General features: G+C 38.0%; 1 protein-coding gene across 1 annotated transcript in view; it reads left to right on the plus strand.

Annotated features, from left to right (window-relative positions):
• The window catches only part of ERC2 (ELKS/RAB6-interacting/CAST family member 2), a 765920-nt gene that overhangs the window by 346497 nt on the left and 405428 nt on the right, over positions 1-13995 (plus strand). Inside the window, 1 exon segment of the mRNA XM_042454903.1 lies at positions 5384-5395. Within this exon segment, the coding sequence (XP_042310837.1) occupies positions 5384-5395 (12 nt within the window).

The raw sequence follows: 13995 nt of genomic DNA on the forward strand, positions 1-13995 counted from the left end.
GGAAAGGCCTGCTGGAAGAGATTCATCTTAACGGCCTTTTTAAAGGCTTCTAGGGTGGTAATATGATGTATCTCATCCGGCAGGTCGTTCCATAGACTAGGAGAGGCAGATGAAAAGGTCCTCTGGGTTACTGCATCCAGTTTGGTCTTCTTGGGCTTCAACAAATTCTTCCCAGAGGACCTAAGTGGGCACGGTGGAAGAAGGCGCTCCTTCATGTAATCTGGACCCAGGTCATGTAGGGCTTTAAAGGTAATAACAAACACCTTGTACCTTGCCCGGAAACTAATTGGCAGCCAATGAAGAGATTTTAGAACAGATGTTATGTGGTCGGTCCTGGATGTGCCTGCGACCAACTTGGCTGCCAAGTTTTGTACTAATTGAAGTTTCCACAAGGGTAGCCCCATGTAGAGTGCATTGCAGAAATCAAGTCAAGAGGTTACCAGCGCATGTACTCCTGTTTCTAGGTCACCCAGCTCATGCTCACCTGTCAACCTATGGTGACCCCATTAATTTCATAGCCTTTTCTTAAGCAAGGAATACTCTTCTGAAATATTGCCTACAGCACCTGGTATTCTTTGGCAGTCTCCCATCCAGATGCCAATCAGGTCTGTTTCTGCTTAGCTTTTAAGATTAGACAGGATCTGGTTCTTTTGGGGTATTTAGGCTGTCATCCATATGGTCTCCATAAGTAGAAGTTGACGGCAGTTAACAACAACAGAAATAAGGCACTGGTTCATTTAAGGTAGCTGGTAGCGCTTGAACCGATTTAGTAATTAACCCAAATCAAAACATTCTCAGTTCTCTTTTGGTTACCTGGGCAATTTCACCTTGGTCCCCAATCATAGAACTGTTAGAAGCTCAATCACCCATTTCTACACTATTTTCAGTTATTCAGAAACATAGCTATGTTAGCTGGGAATATCAGTATGCAGAGGGATCTTGTAGCATCTTTGAAACTAACTGAGCAAAGAATTTGTAACATTAGCTCTCATAGGCTAAGTCTACAAAAATATATGCTGCAACTTCTTTCACTCAATGTCAATATGCATACTTGTTGTTGCTATTGCATGCATTCAAGTCATTTCTGATTCATGACAACATATTTTCAGGTATATTAAACATCCAAGGCCATATTGTAGAAATAAAGCAGTTTGACATCATTGAGTTGACATGACTCTGTCCTAAGGAATCCTGGGATTTGTAGGTTGGTGAGGCCCCAGATCCTTGACAGGCCAGGCTGAATACCTCACCAAATTACAAATCCCAGGATTTCTCAGGATGGAGCCATGACAAGTTAAAGTGATGATAAACTGCTTTATTTCTGTAGTGTGAAAGAGCTGAGGATCGTCTGCCTCAGGACTACAATTTGAGACCAGCCTCAGACTGATAAGCTGTTTCACCATTAATTCTTCAGAGTAAGGTGAAATAAAAGTTCTTTGGCAAGGTTCCATAGGCCCCTTTTTATTGATGTTGTTCTCTTCACACACACATATAATTAATTGTTCTGTACATAACATGCTATTTCACATGTTCAACTTGAAGTTCAATGCACTTGGCACATCATTTCCCAAGTTTTTTTTACCCCTTCCAATTTTTACCCCTTCCAATTGGCCATTAAAATACTGCTCTGCTGCTGTTGCCTCTGAATCATTTGAAAATTTACTTTCTTTCAAACTCTTTTAAAGATCTGGAAACAGGAAATAGTCAAATGAAGCAAGATCTCCAGTGAGTAGGGTGGATGGTCTATGCACTCACCCTCCAAATTCTTCAAAATATCCATCATCTTGTCAGCCTTTTGAACTGGTGCATTGCCCTCCAAAAAGAGAACACCTTTCTGTTGCTTTTCCTGCCATTTTTTCCTTCAATTGTATTTTTTTTTAATCTTCACAGCAAGTTAGAATAGCATTCTGCATTAACTCTTTGGCCCTTCTGATGCTTGCAGCAGATACATAAGTATTTCCTTTGGAGTTTTCTTCTGCAGGAACAGAAACATCATGATGGCCCAGAGTTTAGCACTTGAAAGTTCCACACTTTTTGTTACTGTGGTTCTGTCAGTGATCTGAAACCCCCCCTCCCCCCAAAATTTAGAGCTACTATCCTACAAACTGCCAATTCAAATTCAAAAGAACACCTTTTCAAACTACAGTGACAAAATTATGCTCAGATTTTGGAAAGTGGATAAGTCCAAGAACTTTTCAGTCACCCTCATCTCTATTAAACTATGGGTGGCATGCTTATGAACATCCAGCATTTACTCCTACTTGAATGTTAGTTTACAAAGACTTGGTGGAAACCCCCTACTACAGTCATACACCTAAAACAGCAGCGGTTTTATTGTCATTTTGATCTCTTATGGGATTCTGTTACTACTGGCCTTAAATGATATTAAAGATAGAAAACAGCAGAATTGGCCTGCATACACAAAACTGGATATTAACAGAATAATTGGCTCTCCCTTTATATGCAGAAGGTAAAGAGAAACCATGAGTAGACCAGGTTTTTTTTAAGATCGGTTTCTTTTTAATGAGTCCCAACTAGAACATTTGTAGTAAGGGCACAGTTGCTAATCATGTTGAATGACCTCAGTTGTTTTATGCACAGCTGCAAAGCCCTGTAAGGAGATGGGTGTCAGAGCTTTCCTTTGTTGTAGCGGGAAGGTGCTGCTTATTAGCAACCTCAATTTGTTCCAAAGCTGAGCAGAAGTTTGTAGACTCAACAGCCCTGGCCTTACTTGCTAATGGTGGGGAGGCAAGAGAGACACCCTGTAAATCTTAGTTTATGGGAAAGTATCCTGCAGGTATGTGGGAGCCATCAGAATTACTAGATATAAGAAAGAAAACCTCTCCACTAACCTAACTTTCTGTGTATGCCTTAGGGGTGTAAAGAAAATTTACAAATGCCCTCATCATCAGTGATAAAAGGTGTCTCAGCATAGAGCAAAAACCTTTTTTAAAAAATCAACCACTACAAGGTTTTTGCATTTTACAACTTTTTGCAAACATTTGTTTTGTGCAAAAACATTGGGTTTTGTGCAAAAACATTTTCATGCAGAAAGCAGTGTATTTTGCACAGAACCTTTTATTAACAAAAAAGTAAAACATGCAGATAAATAATATATATATATATATATATATATATATATATATTTAACTTTATAAATGCATGCACTTGAAAAAGAAAATTTTGTATAAAAGTCACAAAATGTAAAAAAATCTAAAAATAAAAAAGACTCAGATACTCTTACCATCAGGGAGAAATCTTTTGAAAGTATTCATTCATGCATTCAATAATAGAAAATGTCTATTATATCCCTAGTGTTTTGATGCTTGATTATTTTCATTGTCATCCGAGTGAAATTGGGGTATTTTGTCAATCTTTACTGCAGGATTTGCTACAGGATCTAAGGGTCTCCTGGGAAAGTACTAGCTGTAAGTTCCCAATAACACAAGGCTTGCTTCTGATAGGGTAGAATAACAGCAGTTCTGTTACCTCCCTGATGTTTTAAATTTCCCACAATGCTCCAGGTGTGTATGTTGCAGCTGTTTACTGTATTACTAGGTCAAAACCACCTGAGAATTGGCAGCTGGACCCAATGCAGAACAGTGGTCAACATTTGCATGCTCTTGCTAGCTGCCTGGAAATGTTCAGTGCTGATGCTGGGTCTGTCTGAACTGACCTCCCCCCACTGCTTTTTAATTCATTTGTTCTTTCACTGGACCAAGAAGTTCAGCAATACCTCACCTGTATTGGCACTCACTAACATCCAACTTAAAGATAATATAGAGGCTGAAATCAATCTGAAAAGCTTAAGAAATAAAGGGCTGTAGTGCACTTTTCACAAGTTGCATAGGATTGGGGACTTTCTGAAAAGGGAAGACTATAGTACTTGTTCAGAGCAGAATGGTTCATGAGTGTAAGCAGCCCTGTTCTGTTATTTTTAGAATAAACAGTAAAATGTGGGTTATAGAGTCCCAATTTTGGGGAAAATTGAATATAAAATTAATATTTATATAAATGTTTTAATCTGGTTAATTTTTTGGTTGGTTGATATCATTTTAACTGCTGTATTTTGTCAGTTTTTAATGATATCTCTTAATTTATTGTAAGCCATTTGAGTACTGAACTGGGGAAAAGGCAGGAAATAAATAATTCAATAAATCTAGTTTTTATTTGCTTTACTTACTGTTGCAGGGGTTTGATATGTGCCTGTCACAACAACATTTCAGGCTGTGTGACTGCAGAAGTAGCTCTCTCTGAAATGTGTGAAGACAATTTCACACAGAGAAAACAAAGGCCTGTTACAGACAGCCAAAATAAAGCTGCTTCGAGTCACAGTGGAGGTATGGTGTTTCAATGATGCATGTGTCCTAAGAGTCCAGAAGTCACACCAAAGCCATGCTCCAGCCCTAAGGACTGGAGCGTGGCTTTGGTGCGGCTTCTGGACTCTTAGGATGCATGCATCATTAAAACACCATACCTCCACTGTGACTCGAAGCAGCTTTATTTTGGCTGTCTGTAACAGGCCAAAGAGATTAAAATAAAAGAAAGCACCATGCCCAAATAGCTTTTTAAAAATAAATAAATCACCTTTTGCAAAATAGTGCAAGAATGTGCACCTGTGATGGCTCTGGGGACTATTTTAGTTTGGCATTAGATAAGGGTATGTATGTGTGTTTTAGCTAATTGAAAGGACATGTTAAATATTTTTGTACAAAATAAGTTATCAGGCATCTGGACATTCTCAGTGATGATCTATTTGTCTTATGCTTGGGACTGAAAAAGATTGCTCTCAGCTTTAGAGAGGGCTATATTTCCATGGGAAAAAATGGTCTTTGATCAGTGTAAGTGATCAGTTCTTGAGAATCTCTGACATAAAGCTCTTTGAACATCTAGCCAAGCCGTTCAGCTTCCTTTCTTTTTCATGGGTGAAGATGATTTGCTGTATATGAGTCATCCTCAAATCCATATTTTCTTTTTTTGTTGTTTTAAAAAAATGCATGAATACCTCCTGCTGAACATATGGCTTAACAACTGACACCTACTTCATTGTGTTCCACTTGTATGTGTATACAGGGGGGATGTATACATATTCTAAGGTAGCTTTTCCATAGTACACAAGCAACAAAATTACTTCTTCCCCAGCTGTTGCTTTGCTCATCGCCCATCAATGAAACACTCTGTACTAATGTTATTTGTTGATTTCCCTTTTTAAAAATAGATTGCTGATATAACATCTGCTTATTTTTATGTTGAAAAAAAAAAACTAATGTTTTCCCTCCCTTTATTCTCTTGCTATCTCCCCCCTTTTTTCTTTCTTTTCTTTTCTTTCTTTTTGATTGTGGTTTACTTTCCAAATGGCTGCTTTCACCCCTGCTCCAACCAGCTTGACTTCCAGGTCAGTACCTTTGGTATCTTATTCTCTCACACCACTCATGTAACCAAGACTGCTAGATCTTTAAATGCTATTTGCATTTAATTATTTGGTCCTACATCCCTAATTTGTTTTCGGGTTTGTTTTGTTTGCTTGTCCTTTGTTTGAGTTGGAAGACATGTCTTACTCTTCACTTACTAGTCCAGATGAGAGAACACCTTTGTTTTGAATGGAAACAGGAAACTACATCAGTATGAGCTGACCATTGTGAATTGCCAGTCAAGCTAATAAGATGGAATAGAAAATTCCTGGATAAATCTTGAGCAAATTTCACTGTTTCAAAATATTAAATGGTTAATGATATCCCAGATGCTTATGTCTTTGGTCTATTTTCTATATGGGTTGTTAAGGATATTTTAATCCATGCTTCTTCTTCTAGCATATTGTTTCCAAAGTAGAAGAGCCAGCAGAGCTGTGGAGGCCCAGAAAAAAGAGAACAGAAAAATGTCAAAGTTTCTATCTTCCTAAGTTTCAATTTCCTGGGGGAAAGAATTTAAAATTGGATTATGAAATGCTTTCTTCTAGAATGATACATAAAATGTTGATGACAAGGTATAAATATATTTATGCTCCCCACATTATTTCTAAAAACAGTGTGACAGGGACAGGTTTGTATAAGATGCTTTAAAGTGAGGACACCTAAATTGAAGTTCCCATTCTGATATAGCTAGTGGATTAATCATCAACTTTTAGCCCAGTCTACCTCATGTTGTAAGGATAAAATGGGAAGTAAACTCATGTATGCAGTTTGAGCTCCTGGGAGGAAAGGTAGGGTTAATAAATAAGAAATTAATTCACAAGATTGCAAGTGTTGGAGACCCTATCAAGTCAGGATTGTTGTCAATATAGATAAGTAGTTCTTTATCTTTACTGGGTTACAGATCCTATTGAGAAGCTGACAAAAACTATGGACATACCAGGACACAATTTTCAAAGTAACAGGAAAGAAACTTGGGGGTGGGGATGATTTTTGCACTTGGATCATTGACCAGGAGATAAGGAGATCTAGAATTTTAAGGAAAATTATCTGTATTTTTTATTTATTGCAAGATGACTGTCAGATGTCAGTTTGTTTCAGCCGCAAAAAAGACAGATGTATCATTTCCAGGAGGGATAAGGAAACTTGTATAGTTAAATAGCTAGAATGATGGCATAAATGCAAAATGTAAGAAGATGCTAAAATGTGTAGCAGAAGGAATTATGGTTGTGCTTTGTAAATATATTAGAGAACTTAAGAGCACAAAGACCTTTGTAAGCTAAATTGCTGCCAACAGTGTATGTTAATTTAGACACAACAAATAAAGTTTCTAGGTGTTTTAAATTTTGGAATAGTTTCTTGGGAAAAATTGCTGTGGCATTTTGGTAAGGTAAAGCTGATTTTGCTGCAGGGATAAGTATTTCCATTGTGATGGGGTTTACACATTCCTTGGACCAATTCGGGAAGTACATATTCAGGACACCACAAAAGGCAATCTAGGCTTCGTTTTGAATGGAGGAAAGAGATTTCCTTCCTATGTGGGAATCTTTTTCATTAAAGTTTTCTGAAATTAACCAGTGTTTTCCGGTACTGTTCTTAAATCTGAACTGACTTACAGAAAAAGATCTAAATACGAGTCATCCATGATTGCATTGTGCAAAGCATATTGCAATGTTCATATGTTTTAGCCTAAATCTAACTGCTAGTCCTGCCTAAATCACATCCGTTGAATCAATGAAAACCTGCTTAAGGCAACAGTTAGTAAAGCTCCATTTATTCAATCTAGTTAGTATTAACAACAAGTTTTATTATGAATTGCACAAAGCATAATAAAATACATATTTTTATAAGCACTTAGGGTCAACTAAGTGATAACAGAGAGAGAAGACATAAAGAAAGAGACTAGGACCCGGAGCAATGGATGCAAGCTGCAGGAAAAGAGATTCCACCTCAACATTAGGAGGAATTTCCTGACAGTAAGGGCTGTTCGACAGTGTAACACACTTCCTAGGAGTGTAGTGGAGTCTCCCTCCTTGGAGGTCTTCAAACAGGCTGGATGCCCATCTGTCGACGATGCTTTGATCTGGATTTCCTGCATGGCAGGGGGTTGGACTGGATGGCCCTTGCGGTCTCTTCCAACTCTATGATTCTATGATTCTATGATTCTATGAGTGCATCCAAAGTAGCCTTGTGTGTGGATAATGATTATTTTTGTGAAAAGAAATGTTCATTTCCTAGCAACTTCTTTTGGGCGTATTTTCTGAAGAATCATAGGATTGTTACAGTAGAAGATTTCTAGTTCCACCCCCTGTTTAATGCCAGATTTCTAATGTGAAATGCAGTTACAGCAAAGATGGGCAGGTTCCAGGGTTGGGGTGGGCACTGAATACAATGAATACCTCTGAATACACTGAGGCTTTTTCCTATACTTTACACACTGCTGAAATTGCCAGGAGGGTCCCTGCAGACTTTGTTTTAAATAGATATCATGGGCCTGTTACAGACAGCCAAAATAAAGCTGCTTCAAGTCACAGTGGAGGTATGGTGTTTCAATGATGCAAGCGTCCTAAGAGTCCAGAAGCCACACCAAAGCCATGCTCCAGTCCTTAGGGCTGGAGCATGGCTTTGGTGCGACTTCTGTACTCTTAGGGCGCACGCATCATTGAAATTCCATACCTCCACTGTGACTTGAAGCAGCTTTATTTTTGGCTGTCTGTAACAGGCCATGCTCTCTTTTTTTGCTTCTCCTACAAATTCTGCAGCAGTGCCAGGGATTACACATTGCCTGTTGGCTTCATGTTGCTCATCCCTCAGTTACACCGTTACTGGCAGGGTATCCAGACTCATTTTGAATTACTCCAGTTAAGGAGGAATGAACAAATCTGCTCCATTTTTTTATTGACAGCCTTTCAGATATTTGAAGAGTGATAAGTTATATTTTCCATGCTAAACATGCTTGGATCTTCCCAGTATTCCTCATAGGACTTGGTTTCTACACTGATCACCATCTTGTTTGTCCTTCTATGGACATTCTCCAATTTGTTGATATGATTCACACAGCTCACATTAGCAAGCCCCATCAATCAATTTTACAACTTTGGACTGTAGATATAAATCCTCATTTCCCTTCTCTTCACAAGTGAGGAGTAGGCGTTCCTCCAAATTTATTGTTTTGATAGTGTATTTCTGCATGCCATGGGGTTGGACTGGATGGCCCCTGTGGTTTCTTCCAACTATGTGATTCTCTTCTCTTCTATGCTATTCATCTCATCCATATGAGAAGTGGAAATATTTCTTGCTTTAAATTAAGAAAGCTTGTATGGTTGTGCAAAATATGCTTCACATAATGGCTTTTTTTCTTTTTTCTTTTTGGACTGGATTTTGAAGGATTTGAAATGGCACCTGGGTTGTCTGTATCTTTTTTGCTGGGTGTGTTAGCATTGCTTCTAAAAATGGGAAAATGCTAGGCTTGTGCAAATTATGGAAATCTTGACCACTCTTCTGTAATGCTCACTGTCTTACTCTCACTTGGAGGGAAGCAATCTTGTGGGGTTTGACAAGACAAGCATCATATTGAAACAGCCTAAATTGGTGTCAACAGGGAATTTAGCTAGTATTTTCCATGTCTCTTTTCTGAATTCAGTTTCTCATCAGGGGAACATATCCTCCCCATTCTGTGCTTCTTTTCTCTCTCTTTCAAATTCTGTACCAAGATTGCATGATTAACAGCAACAAATAGTATAGAAAGATACAACATTATAGAATATGTATGTCAATTTCATAGTAAGAAATAGAGTTAACTACCATAAGTTAGTTTGTAGTTATCCAACATACAGTATACATATGTGATTATTGTGTGCTACTCCAGGATAGGATGTTTTGCAAGTCTTTTTCTGAGCTTGTTCTATTCCTCCATCAGTCTGCTGTTTTTCACCTGGAGCAGCTGACTTCCATTGTCAGAGGGAACAAGAAAAAAGCATGTTTTCACAAATCACCCAGGTTTTGTAATCTTTGTAGTGATAGAAAAGAATATGATTTTCCATCTGTTTCCCAGGAGTATAATTTTACTTATCTAATGTTTTTATTTTCTGGTGGGGTTCCAGGTATTGAATTGGCTTAGGGGCACATTTATTTGACATAAGAGTTTTATAATAATTTCAAATCTGCCTTTGTATGATTGCAAAAGTCTTGATGTCTCTCAATATAACTTAAGAGAAAACTGAGCTCTATATATACCCAGTGCCTATTGTCATCAGATACTCACTTGGAAACAGTTTGTGTATGTTGTCTTCTTTCCTAGTGGAATTAGCTGTTATTAACTAGTCACTAATAGTCAAGTTATTCAGGGTTTTATCAGTTACAAAAGATAACAATAGGTTCTTGAAGCACTTTAAGACTGAAGTGTTCAGTATATTCTTAGCTAAATTATATGATGTACTTGTTTTTAGTAATGAACGTTGCCTCTAACATGTCATGATTTATCTAAGAAGAAGAATGTTTAATATAAATTAGTATAAATTTATAATAAATTAGTTTAAAGATTCTAAGAATGACAGTTTTATACTTCAGCATTTTTAGGTGTTGTGAGAAACATTTTTTTATATGTAGGAAGAACGTGTAACACCTTTGGGACTAAATGAAAGAAAGAGGTTTGCAGCATGAGCTTTTGTAGACTAAATAGTGATACTGGCAATAGCCATAATGGTTCACAGAATTTAATGAGTCTATCTTTTAAAGTTCAGCTGTGTTACAAATTTATTTACTCCACAAGTTGCTTTCCAACTGGGAATATTACTTGAGATTCTGTGTAAATGTGCTCAGGAATCAGTGAGTCTGATCCTCAAGGACAGTGCTACTCAAAGTTGCTGCAAACTGGTGCCAGTCTGAGAGACATCAGTGTGTGGAGACTCTGAAAATTTAGTTGTAGCTTGTTATGTGTGTGCTTCTGCCACAGTTGCCACCACGTTTCAGCTGTAGAGCTACTGGGACAGACCTACCGAGAGTACTCCGTATATCTCTCTGTCCTGGCAGGCTGAGCAGCTCCATCTGCTCAGCAGTTCAGGTCAAATCCCCATTGCCTTCATTTAACAAGCTCACCATCTGCCAGAAGTACATATATCTTGTATATTCTACCAGGTCAGCCTGAAGGGTCCCTCAACCACTACACCTAAAATTCTCACTGCTTATTCATTTATTTCTTTTAAGCCAAACTGATGTCAGGTTGCCAACTCTACAGCTATGCAGTGTAACATATCAATACTTTTTTGTCCCAAATTTTTTGGAGTGGGAGTGAGGTGGGGAAGGATGGAAGAACCAAGAAAACAAATATACAGAGAGATTTTCATAGGAAATCCACCCGACTAAGATTTCCCCAAGTCTGCAAAGGCTCACACAATTAGAAATGCCGTCTTAACATTTGCATGGAATCACTTTTTTTTAATGATATCTGTAATATCTCCTGGAAGTGCAGAAAACAAACTTGTTCCATCTTCTATATGACATATCATGAGATATTTCAAGATTTAAAGATAAAATATTTGAAATTGTTACATTTGTTGTTAAATTATGGTGCCCAGAACTGAACATAATTTTCCAGGTGAGGTCTGATCAAAGAGAAATAAAAGAGGATCAAAGAGGAATAGAGTGGTACTATTCCTTCCCCACAATACTGTAGTGGATGCTGCCTAAAATTGCCTTGACTTTTTGCCCATTTCAGTCACATGGTTAACTCATGTTAAGTTTTACTGTGGGGTGAAGCAGGTGGCCATGAAGGAGCAGCCCTTGTGGCTGCACTTGGGCTGTGAGCCAGAAACCAGCAGGAGCAGTTTTTCTCCCCTCCTTTCCCCAGCAGCTTCAGGCCACCTTTGGTGGCCTCAGAGAGGCTTCTGGCTGCTCTGGGGGCTTGCATCATCTGGGTGCCTCGCCCCTGAAGCATCTGGAAGCTGCTTCCTTTAACCCATCTGTTTCAAGTCCAAGGCACCTACATCCTTTTCACACTTACATGCGTTTGTGCACGTGATTTTTCTCTGCTTAAGTGTAGTGCCTTATATTTATCCCTGCTGGATTCATTTTGTTAGTTTTGGACTGCTTCTCCAATGTTACAGTCATCTTGAATCCACTGCAGTATTAGCCCCACCCCCATCAACTTTATATGCAGATTTGGTGAGTATGCTCTCTGTTTCATCATCCTAATTATTTTAAAAGATGCTGAATAAAACTGGGCCCATGCTTCTGTCCAGGATGATGATGATGATGAACCATTATTTTTCTTTACGCACACACACACACCTAAGAGGAAAAATACAGTAAACATTAAAATAAGGAGCCCTGGTGGCGCAGTGGTTAAATGCCTGTACTGATGCCATTCACTCAAAACCACAAGGTTGCGAGTTCAAGACCATCAAAAGGGCCCAAGCTCGACTCAGGCTTGCATCCTTCCGAGGTCGCTAAAATGAGTACCCAGACTGTTGGGGGCAAATTAGCTTACTTGCTAATTAGCTTACTTGCTGTTCACCGCTATGATCTTTGGAATAGCGGTATATAAATAAAACAAATTATTATTAATCATTATAAGTACTTAAGAGTATTACGCTGGGATGTTTATATAGGTGGGCAGGGTATAGGAGTGTGTTTCAATAGAATAGAAATTGTGAGCTTTACTTCCATGAGCCTGTGTTGGTTAGTCCAACTTTCTATTGGGAAATTAAAACTCAAGGAGACGTGCAAGCCAAGCTCTATGAAAGTTTGAAAAATAAGATTGGAGGGTTTCTGCCATTTTTGTCAGACATGAAGTTGAAGGTTCCAAAGAAAGCTAGAAATGCTAAAAGAAATTCCATTTGCAAAATGAAACATTCATAGGAGGTCACTTGAAGAACTTGAAATAGCTATCATTGTGATAGTCAGCCTTCCATATCCACTGATACTGCATGCATGGATACAACCATCCATGGCTTGAAAATATTTTTAAAAGATTAAGATTCCTAAAATCAAATCTTGATTTTTTCTGTAAGGGGCACCCTTTTTCTACTCCACTGTATATAATAGGACTTGAGCATCCACAGATTTTGGTATCCACAATGGGTCCTGGTACCAAACCCAAGTGGATACCAAAGGCATACTGTACTCCAATTTTAGTAAGAAGTTCTGAAATGTGTTAAAACATCTATTAAGAACTGGCAAAGGAGTAGTTGTATTTTGGTACAATAGTCACCTCTTTCATATGGTTACAAGCAAAGCCTTCAAAATGAAAACAATTGCCTATGTTTCAAGCAGTAATGCTATCAAAACATATAATCGGAAAGTCTTTACAAGACAGCTCTGGTTTTAAAATAAATCAAATGAGAAAAGAGCCACTGCTCAGTGGTTTAGCACATGCTCTGCATGCAAAAGGATCCAGTTTCAAACCTTGACAAACCTGAGTAGGCCTGGAAAGAACCTCTGTATGAAATCCTGCTGGGAGCCGCTGCTACAAAGTGGAAATAATGCTGAGCTAAATGGACTACGTCTGAAGCAGCTTCCCACATGTTTATTAACAGCAAGATAGATTTCCTTTGCACTCTAATCCTCACATTATTAATGTATTTATTAAAATATCTATATCCCTTTCTATATCATAGGATCTAGGACAGTTAAATCAATTTAAACAAAGTACTTTAAAATTTAGAACAGTAAAGTTTTTATGTTATCTCTTTTAATGAATTTTAATGTTGTTAATGTTTAATGTTTTTAACTGTTATCAACTGTTTCATTGTTTTTTAAATTTTTTATAATAATAGCAGTGAATAATTTGAACAAACTAAAAGCACTTTAAACAATTTAACAAGTTAAAACATTGTAATAACCATGTGTATCCTAGAAGTGGAGAGAATATTCAAAAGATGGTTGAAAACATGTTTCTCAGGTGTTGGGAAACCCTAAATGAGAAGAATCCTGGACTGACAAGGATCTTCACAGTTGATGACATATTCTGTGCAAAATTTGCACATGCCCCCTCAAAATAATATTCCTGATAATATTTTCTGATAGTATTTCCAGAATGCTAATTTATGGACAGCAAATGCTGTTTTCTGCATTAAAAAGGTACAGATTTTATGCAGAATGTGTCACAACAAATATTCTTTGAAAACAGTGCAGTTTTGAAGACTTCCTTGCAGTGGGAGGGAAATTGATGTTGCCTCCTTTGAGAACTAATTTAGTGAAAATTTATATCTCTGGTGCATGCACATATTTGGATGAACTCATTCGGTCCCAAAGGCCAACTGTTACCTTGGCACTGAAATGAACTCAAACACAACATCAATTGGGCCTCCAAGGTGAGGCCTTTACAGAATTAGGGTGCCACAGCAGATAATTCCTTCTCCCACATTGTTGCATAGTGCTAAAAGCATGTATGTATATACTTTTAAAAGTAATAAGCTTAGGCCCCAAAGACTTCACTAAAAAGCCACGTTTTATCTTGGCACCTGAAAGAAAATCAGTGCTGGCACTCACCGGATCTCCAGCATCATAATGGGCCACAGGAGAAGGAAACCCTCTCTTCAGTTTCTGTGTGATGTATTCTTTCCATTAATGGGATACAGAGCAGGGC

The sequence above is a fragment of the Sceloporus undulatus genome, chromosome 2 (assembly GCF_019175285.1).
Source record: "Sceloporus undulatus isolate JIND9_A2432 ecotype Alabama chromosome 2, SceUnd_v1.1, whole genome shotgun sequence".
NCBI lineage: Eukaryota > Metazoa > Chordata > Lepidosauria > Squamata > Phrynosomatidae > Sceloporus > Sceloporus undulatus.